General features: G+C 40.9%; 1 protein-coding gene and 1 long non-coding RNA gene across 6 annotated transcripts; one reads left to right on the top strand and one right to left on the bottom strand.

Annotated features, from left to right (window-relative positions):
* The first annotated feature begins 414 nt into the window (after window positions 1-414).
* Window positions 415-6,922, top strand: LOC143215031 (uncharacterized). Of its 5 annotated transcripts, none has more exons than XM_076436752.1 (6): window positions 419-1,171; window positions 1,256-1,560; window positions 1,972-2,202; window positions 2,352-2,501; window positions 3,804-4,023; window positions 4,186-6,922. In XM_076436752.1, exons 2-6 carry the CDS (start codon window positions 1,342-1,344, stop codon window positions 4,530-4,532), a joined length of 1,167 nt encoding a protein of 388 aa, XP_076292867.1. In that variant the 5' UTR covers window positions 419-1,171; window positions 1,256-1,341; the 3' UTR covers window positions 4,533-6,922. The 5 variants fall into 5 exon arrangements, with proteins under 5 accessions (XP_076292877.1, XP_076292867.1, XP_076292859.1 ...); XM_076436744.1 differs by having other exon boundaries at window positions 419-1,189; XM_076436733.1 differs by having other exon boundaries at window positions 419-1,560.
* On the bottom strand, window positions 6,508-8,438 carry LOC143215114 (uncharacterized). Its single transcript, XR_013010292.1, has 4 exons — window positions 7,783-8,438; window positions 6,967-7,720; window positions 6,724-6,832; window positions 6,508-6,647 (listed from the first exon to the last, which is right to left on the bottom strand). It is a non-coding gene; the product is annotated as an uncharacterized LOC143215114 (long non-coding RNA).
* Between the last annotated feature and the right edge of the window lie 17 nt (window positions 8,439-8,455).

Below are 8,455 nucleotides of genomic sequence, written 5' to 3'. Positions count from 1 at the left end.
CAAGGTCGAAAAAAATATTCTGGCGGAACAGAAATGTTCAGGAGAAACACCTGCACCTGTCCAGTGTAAAAAAAAAAATGTGACAGCAATGGTGTAATTAATCCAGTAATGTGCAGACAGCACAATGCCCGAATAATTCTTGAATACTTGAATGATCTATATACTCCTGAAAGAACAGCGCCATTACACGTAGTGGCAAAACACTCAAACTTTTAACCAAATGTACCGACGGAGACATTACACGTGTCACCGCTAGATGGCGCCACATAGACATTTCCCATCTGTCGATAAATTTGGCTAACAGTTACAGCATTTTGCCACTGCGTAGTCGGTACATGATAGGCCGGCAGTGTGTCGCCAGATCGAGGAAATCGAGGGGAATACAGTTTAACCCCTCTCCGATACCCAGATTAATACGTGACCAGTCTAAATACGGTTTTATTGGGGAAAAGGAGGAGAGGAAAAATCGACCAGTTTTGGTCGATTCTGGCAACACTGGCGAGGTATAAGAGTAGACCAAGTCTGTATTAATTAATTCAGAAATTCAATACCAAGAGAACACATAAGAAGCATGCACGATTAAAACAAAAGTCGTAGACAAGGACTGATGAAACGCTGACAAGATGTCACGTAACCGTGTCTCTTCCCAAATATTTTATGTATTTTGGCTGTGGAGAAAGAAAAAAGGAAAAAGAACCGAGGAAGGTGATCGATAAGATCAAGCTCTCAAAATAAATGTGTTTCCATTCTGGATTCTGTTCCCGCAGTAATTGTGTGATGTTATGAATATTTATAATATTTAGTTTTGAGAATTTCAATAGGGGCTAATAGAAGTCGTATTGTATCATAGAAGCAGTGGAATGTCTTTGATCGAACAGTTATGTTCGCGCGCAGCGCAATCGACTGCAGCCGACTGCAGTATACGATGCCGCATCGTGGCGATACGATCAAAATCGTTCTTCTGTATGCTATATATGTACCCATACAGCTATGAGAAAATTGCATTTACACGGACGGATACGAACTACGAATCGGAGCGAGCACAGCGCGCAGATACGTGGTTGAAAAGGCGCATGAGTGCAGAGAAGACGGACGGTCGAACGGGTCGTCGCGAATGCGTAACCCTCGCCAACTGTGCCAGCGATAGACGCGAGAAGGGTGCATCGTCGAGGTAGCGACAATCGGCTTGGTTAGTCGACGGCCAGTGGTGGTTCGAGTCAATTGTGATAAGACTGATTTCCGGTGTGAATTTCAGGTAGTCGCAGTCGCAGCAGTAGTCGGAGTAACAATTCCGCCTACAATTACAAGAGAATCAAGAGGGACAAAGCCGATCGTTTTACGATGGAGTTGCGTGAAGTGAATCGCAGTTTTGAAGCTGCGGAAGAGACTGCAGAACTTTTGCCATCCTCGCAAAATGATAACGTGGAAATCGAGAGCTATTTCATTGATTACGCGATTCAGAAAGAAATAATAAATCGTAATCGATGCCCCGCCAGCCGTCGTTTGCTCAGTCAGTCGGCTCATCTGGCAGATTTCAATCTTGCCAATGGTAATCAGAAGGTGGTGTATCGCGTTTAGAAATCTAGATACATACTCATTCGATCTTGATACGTTTACATACACGTACCTACATACACGTAGACCGTGTACGTACACGATACTGAAACATTCGTCCATTTCGCTTGTTTTATTCTTTTTTTTTATTTCTGTGTGGCGAGGCGATCGCGCGTTTATCATCGATTCGAGTGAAAAAGAAAAGAAAAAGAGAAAGATGCGAACACGTATCAACAGAGACGTCGGGAAGATTCGAGTGGGGAACGGCGAGGGGTTGCGCGGGGGGTTACGAATGAGAGGTTGGCTCGCAAACTCTGCTAAAAAATCTGTACACGAAATCGAGATTCGTGTTATTGCGTGTAGATTTGATTCTGTGCGTTGGATGAATTAATGGAAGAAATATTATAATTTTTTCAGGACTCGCCATGCATTGGAATCAGTATGATACATACGTCGAACGCTAATTGGCCTCCATCCAGGAAAAGAGAAGAAGCGAAAGCTTTGGAAAATCTACGAAAAAGAGTGGAACAATCCAAGTTGTACAAAGCGACTGGAAATACCGAGACTTCCGGCTCGGCTTCTATCTCTCTGGTCTTGAACGACAATCGTACCGAGCAACTCGATAATCGACCGAAGCTCTTGAAAAAGGTGAGAGAACGAAACTTGACGATATATAGATTGAATTCGTAGGATGCTGTTCGAGAACGAAACGGACGCCTAGACGATTAGTTTATCGAAACGGCACGTTTTTACTGGTCCTGCTCTTTTTTCCATCGGTACCATGCACATCTATATAGATCCTGAGTAACAGACCGATGAGTATCGCGCACGACAGTAACGATCTGGAGACTGACTGGCGAGACAGTGAATTTATTACGGAATGTTTATGCTGGCACAATGTGTATCGACAGAGGCACAACGCGCCGCCGTTGACGATGTCGCCTCAGGTAAGAACACATTACAACGTCGCTACGAGAAACAACGACGACGATAGCCTTACAATTAGACCAGTGGTCTGCAAACTCATTAGTCAAAAAAGTCAAATATCAGCCATACGATTTAGATTTCTTTTGAGAGCCAAATTTACAAGAACCCTGTTTTTAGAAGTCGGTTAAAACTAAACACATTGAATAAAACTAGATATCACTACTTTATAATAATCTTATTTATTGATAAAAATAGAGTAGGAATTACTTTTTATTTGAATTTAGATATGACACACTGACTGAGATTGGAAATTGTATTAAAATACTATTAAATTCAAATAAAATTGATTGATTTTAAACACGCCATTCGTGGAAGAGCCGCATTCAAGTAGCCAAAGAGCCGCAACTTGCCGACCACTGGCTTAGTCGCTTAGACGCTTAGACGCTTACTTAGACGAGTAGACGATTAGACAATTAGACAATTAGACGAGAAGCCACAAGATCGCACTGACTGATTACATAGTATATCGAAAATCGGCGAATTGTATCAAAGATGAAGAAACGTGAGTTGCTGTCGAGTATAATATAGTATCTATACACTATGTATACACACATATTACATAGTACATACATACATATATATATATATACAGGGTCTGTCCGGAAAATAATGCGACCATGTTCTTTTTAAATCTATTGAATATATGAGTGCAAACCTTTAAAATTCCTCAAAGTAGGATCCTTGGAATTGAAAGTATGCTCCCTGGAAGGCGTTATCTGGAGCCTCTCGTAGTACCCTCGTCGCAACCTCGTCGAGCACTTCCAACCAAAACTTTTCCGTAGATTACGGGGAAAACAGTAAACGGTACTTCCTAGTTGGATCACAACACTTCTTCAACCCCCGCGTACAGTCCTGACTTGTCTCCCGCCGACTTCTTCTTGTTTCCAAAAATTAAAAATGTGCTAAAAGGGTGCCATTTTGAAAGCGTGGAACGCGTCAAAGAGGCTGTGACGAGGGTACTACGAGAGGTTCCAAAAAACGCCTTCCAGACAGCATACAGCATAAAGGATCCTACTTTCAAGTTTAAAGGTTTGTACCCATATGTTTAATAGATTTTTTTTTTAAATGTGGTCGCGTTACTTTCCGTACACACAGACCCTGTGTACTGTCTATTTTTTTGTAATATACGTTACATCGATAACGTTCGTTCGATAACATCGATTACTATAGTACTATGTAGGTATGTATTACTATCGTATCGAAAAAAAACCTAGTTTACGAGAAGACCAATAGGGTTGACCAATTTTCGTCTGTATTTGCAGTTGTGCGGGTATGCTCAAACGTGGGCTAATCATTTGGCACACACAAACACATTTTATTATAGAAATGATCGAGAGGTGGGACAGAATCTTTACTGCCGACCCGGTGGTGCAGTTCCTACGGACGTAACGGGACAGGATGTTGCATCTTATTGGTATTCCGCGGTGAAGCAGTACAATTTCCTAAGAGAACCTGACATTCTCCATGCCAACGTGAACGCAGGTATCTCACTAGTACTCGAACATTGCAAATTCACGAGAAAAGTCCCGAAGTAGCGCATAATGCATCCACGTTACACGTGGTTACTTATAGTTGTTATAGTTATTGTGGTATGTACATATAACACACATACGTACAGATACGTTTGATATTCTATTGTCGCAGGTCATTTTACACAATTGATTTGGGCGAGCAGCCGTTACTTTGGAGTTGGAAAAGCTCGCAGTCGGAGCGGCAAAGTGATCGTAGTCGCAAATTATCAACCAGTCGGCAATATATCCGGACACTTTCAGAGTAACGTTTTGCCACCTCTGCCCGAAAACATAAATATGGCCTTGTCGCCTCCGCCGCCGCCACAACCACCGCCACCACTCCAGCCATCCGTTCCAACGAAAATGTTTCGGGAACATTACGTTGGCTCCGAATCGCCGCCGCCAGCGTCCTCTTCGGTACCGCTTTCGGACACCGCGTCGACGGACAGCGATCGGTCTTCCGTCAGTTCCACGCAATAATACAGACGACCGAATTGCCTGTTCTGCGTTTGCCCGCGCGGATGGGACGGCCGTTGATCGGTTTTTTGATATCGCCGTTTTTCTCGTGCTCAACGATCCATCTTACCGAGTCTGATACACTCGTACAACAGCCATACCACGTCTCTTCTCTCTTTCTCTCTCTCTCTTTCTCTCTTCCTCTTCTTTCTTCGTTTCTCCATCATTTCTTTCGTCTTTTCTGTCTCCCTCTTGGCTTCGTACCGCGATCGAAGAATGTGTATACATTAAAAACAAAGCTAAATTATTCAAGCTGAGATCGAAGAACTGAAGGAAAGAAATACGCTTATATGTAGAATATGTAGACTAACGTAACGAGTAAATACGCGAAATACGAATATTGTAAATTGTAAATGTATATATCAGATGATTGCATAAGTTCGTGCCCGATTTTCGTAGGTGTCTGAAAGCTGTACTGCACAGTAGAACGTAAAAAGAAAAATTATATAGTCACCATTCTTTTCTACAATTAGGATGTAGAAAAGAATGGTGACTGTACATAATAATTGATTATCAAAGCTGTATTCTTTAAGATTTAACCATTGAATTTCATTTTCAAATCGGGCACCAACTTATGCAATCGTCGAATAAATACATATACATTACATATACATACATACATACATGATATTATACATTATATTGTATATGTGTATATGTATACGTATACGTTTTGTACACATTTTGTAAGAAGTCGCGTAACCTCTTCGGGCGAAAGGCATGCGATAAGACTGCCAAACCCGAGGAGCAAGAAGCTTAGAAAAGAGCTTAAAACCCGGGCGACAGTGGTTACCTGCGCCTTCAACAACCCCCCCCCCCCCCCCCCATCAAAAGTTGACGAGTGAGGGATCCGCGCGACGTCTTACGTATATTCTCGTTGCTTTGATCTTTCTTATGCATTTGTGCGACGGAAGAGTTTCTTTAAGACGAAAGTCAAAGCAGAGAAGAAAGAGGAAAAGAGAGGAAAGGAACGACAAGAAAGAGGAGAGATAATGGACAACTGAAACAGAGGACATATATACATATTATATGTATAAACTACGTATAGTTAAGAGTTACTCGTTCTTACGATGAAACGATTCTCAAATGTGATACGATGCGGAAAACGATGACTACAGAAACTTACTCTGTAAACAGACTCGTAATTACGATCGACGATTCGCTCATTCTTTCTGTTTTACGCGTATTTCACACGTGTAATCTGCAGGCAGTATACTATACGTAAAACGCGTTCCACGTTTATGGCGCGGGTGAGTCGAGGAACGTTGGATTTATCTGAACAATCGAAGCGCCTACAAACCAATCGAGTAAAAACGAATGCATGCTCGATACTATATTAATGATATGCTAAATAAGATTCGCATTGACAGTTTTTATTGTCGTGTAAGCAGCAACGACAATGTTCAATGACGATGACGACGACGACGACGACGGCCTCTAAATAGAAGACAAATATTTTATATGACTTTCTTGTTATTATTATAAATAGTATATCGCAGCGAGATGTACAAGGTTTATCGATGAAGTTTAAGTAAGTTGATTGAGAAATCGATATTATTGTCTCACGGACCGCTAAAAGGCTAACGCAAATGTATCACAATCTACACGGTGTACCGCGTTATATCTTTCAGTTACTCTGAATGATTGTACGATAGTTTTAACGCGGGAACGCATTCGTTGTATCTACAATTGTAATTTTTTTGTATTGATACCGGTACCGATAACGATAACGGAATACCGATGTATGATAATCAATTTCATTTATTTATACATTACCTGCGAACACTATGGATGCTATGAACGCTAAGAACGCTACGAACGCTATGAACGCTGTTGATCGTTATGATCTATTGCGACCGCTAGAACGCATTGTAGAGCCGCTGCTTCTTTGTATACGTATACCTTGCAAAACGAGGACATCGCGAGAAGAATGATCACGAACGAATACCAATCCTAGTCGTCTAGCGTATACTCTTATGCCTACTTACGCGAGTCAAATCGATCAAAGTGTTGATGCATTTCGTTAATTACCAAAATGCGCCGGTAACGACAAAATGATCGAGAGTACTGCGCTTTGTTCTGAAAATCGTTGATGTATTATATAGTTATGTACGTATGAAATTACCAAAATAGCGATATCATCGAGGGGCCTTACCGTGTTCGGGCTCCTTAGTCGAGCGAGCAATCAAAACGGCGCGTGCCGCTTACGAGTATAGAAAAATGTACGAATTCGACTCATAATTAGACACCGTAAATCCAACGACCTATACAAGCGTCGAATAAAGTTAGATAATTTTTAATTATATGCGCTTACGATTACTTTTCAAGGAAATATACTTTTTATGAAAATGCAACATTTATATGTATACCATTCATCTTTTACGAGTGCCATACTTACCCCACCAGTAATAGCATGGCTTATTACGGATACACAATAGTAAAGGCCCATTCTAAGTCCGGCGAAGGAGACCGCTCTATGTCAATTTGCCTATCCATTCCACTGGGGGGCATACCCCATGAGGGGCCACGAAGCTCGAGCTGTCTCGGTCACCGAGCAGTGTAAACATGCACCGTAATCCGATACCGGGTCGAATATATCGGTGTGAACCACCACTAATCTAATTACAAAACTTGGCATTTTTCTGATTAAAATGACACTAAACACGATATAATTTCTACTGTATTTAGTGGTTTAATCGACGGAATGGAGTAACTGTAGGACATACACGAGGATAGCGAGTGAAAAAGAAAGAGAAACAGATTTTTGAATCCTGATTCGGCGAGCAAATCGGCACCGAGTAGCACCGCCACGAGAAAATCGAACACCGACAAACCGGACCCGTTACACGCTTAAAAACCTCCAACCGGCTGTAACTCCGTTAATTTGCAAAATTCTAATCTAATTCTTTGAGAACATAATTTTCGAGATGTTCAGTTGTTTATTTAAACACACGCTATACATAGCATTACTATGTATAGCGTGTGTACTAAAACGTCGCAAATATATTGGTAAAATTTCATTAAAAATATTGTCTCACCGATACGCTATTTTTTGTTGCGCCTTCGGCCGCGCGGTCCGTATTTACATGCTGTCCTTTTCTACGTTCGGCGCGGTCGACGAAGCCATAAATAAAATAGTGTCCAATCCCGATCTATGTCACAACACAGAACCGAACATTGACTTATTGTTAGAATACGACTTTACTGTACTTACAAGAGTAAGCTCGAACTCTGCCTACTCTGATTGGATCCAGCGGTAGGCTCAAAACCAAATGTTTCTTATTTCACAAACTTTCGAATCCGAATTCAAATAAACCGCCACGCGATATTAACGCTATACGTGGCACAACACAGAAGCTAAATCGATAGTTCGCAATGGTTTTCTAACCTTCATTTCATTGAAAAATTAAATGTAGATTGATGAAAAAAACACCGATTGCCATTGAATAACGTTTATACGGTGCCAATAGAATATGTAGAGATCTATGACAGAATTAAATATGTACATATACATATGTACAATCAATTTCCATGTAGCTGTATGAGATAAAGATAAACATGCGAATGCGAACGTAACGTATATATATATCTATGATCTATGTATTTATATAAACGCGTTCGAAATTTTGATTGGTAGAAAATGTATCATCCATATCGGATTTTACCAATGGAATGAGAAATCGTCGCTAGGCAGATTTCATGACGAATGTTTTTTAAGAGAAAAGTCTAATGTCCTACGCGTATAAGTAGATACAAGGATATGTACGCGTGAACGTGTACGTATAAGTACTATATATATATAGATATACACATACATATATATGCACAAGAGCTTGTAAGTATATCTACATCTACACGAACGCATAGGAGCAAGAATTTCATATGAC

The sequence above is a fragment of the Lasioglossum baleicum genome, chromosome 1, assembly GCF_051020765.1.
Source record: "Lasioglossum baleicum chromosome 1, iyLasBale1, whole genome shotgun sequence".
Classification (NCBI taxonomy): domain Eukaryota; kingdom Metazoa; phylum Arthropoda; class Insecta; order Hymenoptera; family Halictidae; genus Lasioglossum; species Lasioglossum baleicum.
This window is presented reverse-complemented; position numbering and strand designations above follow the sequence as displayed.

Excerpts from the sequence above, each read along its gene's own strand:
- LOC143215031 (XM_076436752.1), top strand. The coding sequence starts at position 1,342 with ATGGAGTTGCGTGAAGTGAATCGCAGTTTTGAAGCTGCGGAAGAGACT. Across the intron at positions 1,561-1,971 it reads TTGCCAATGGTAATCAGAAG|GACTCGCCATGCATTGGAAT; the intron begins GTGGTGTATCGC and ends TAATTTTTTCAG. Across the intron at positions 2,203-2,351 it reads GACCGAAGCTCTTGAAAAAG|ATCCTGAGTAACAGACCGAT; the intron begins GTGAGAGAACGA and ends ACATCTATATAG.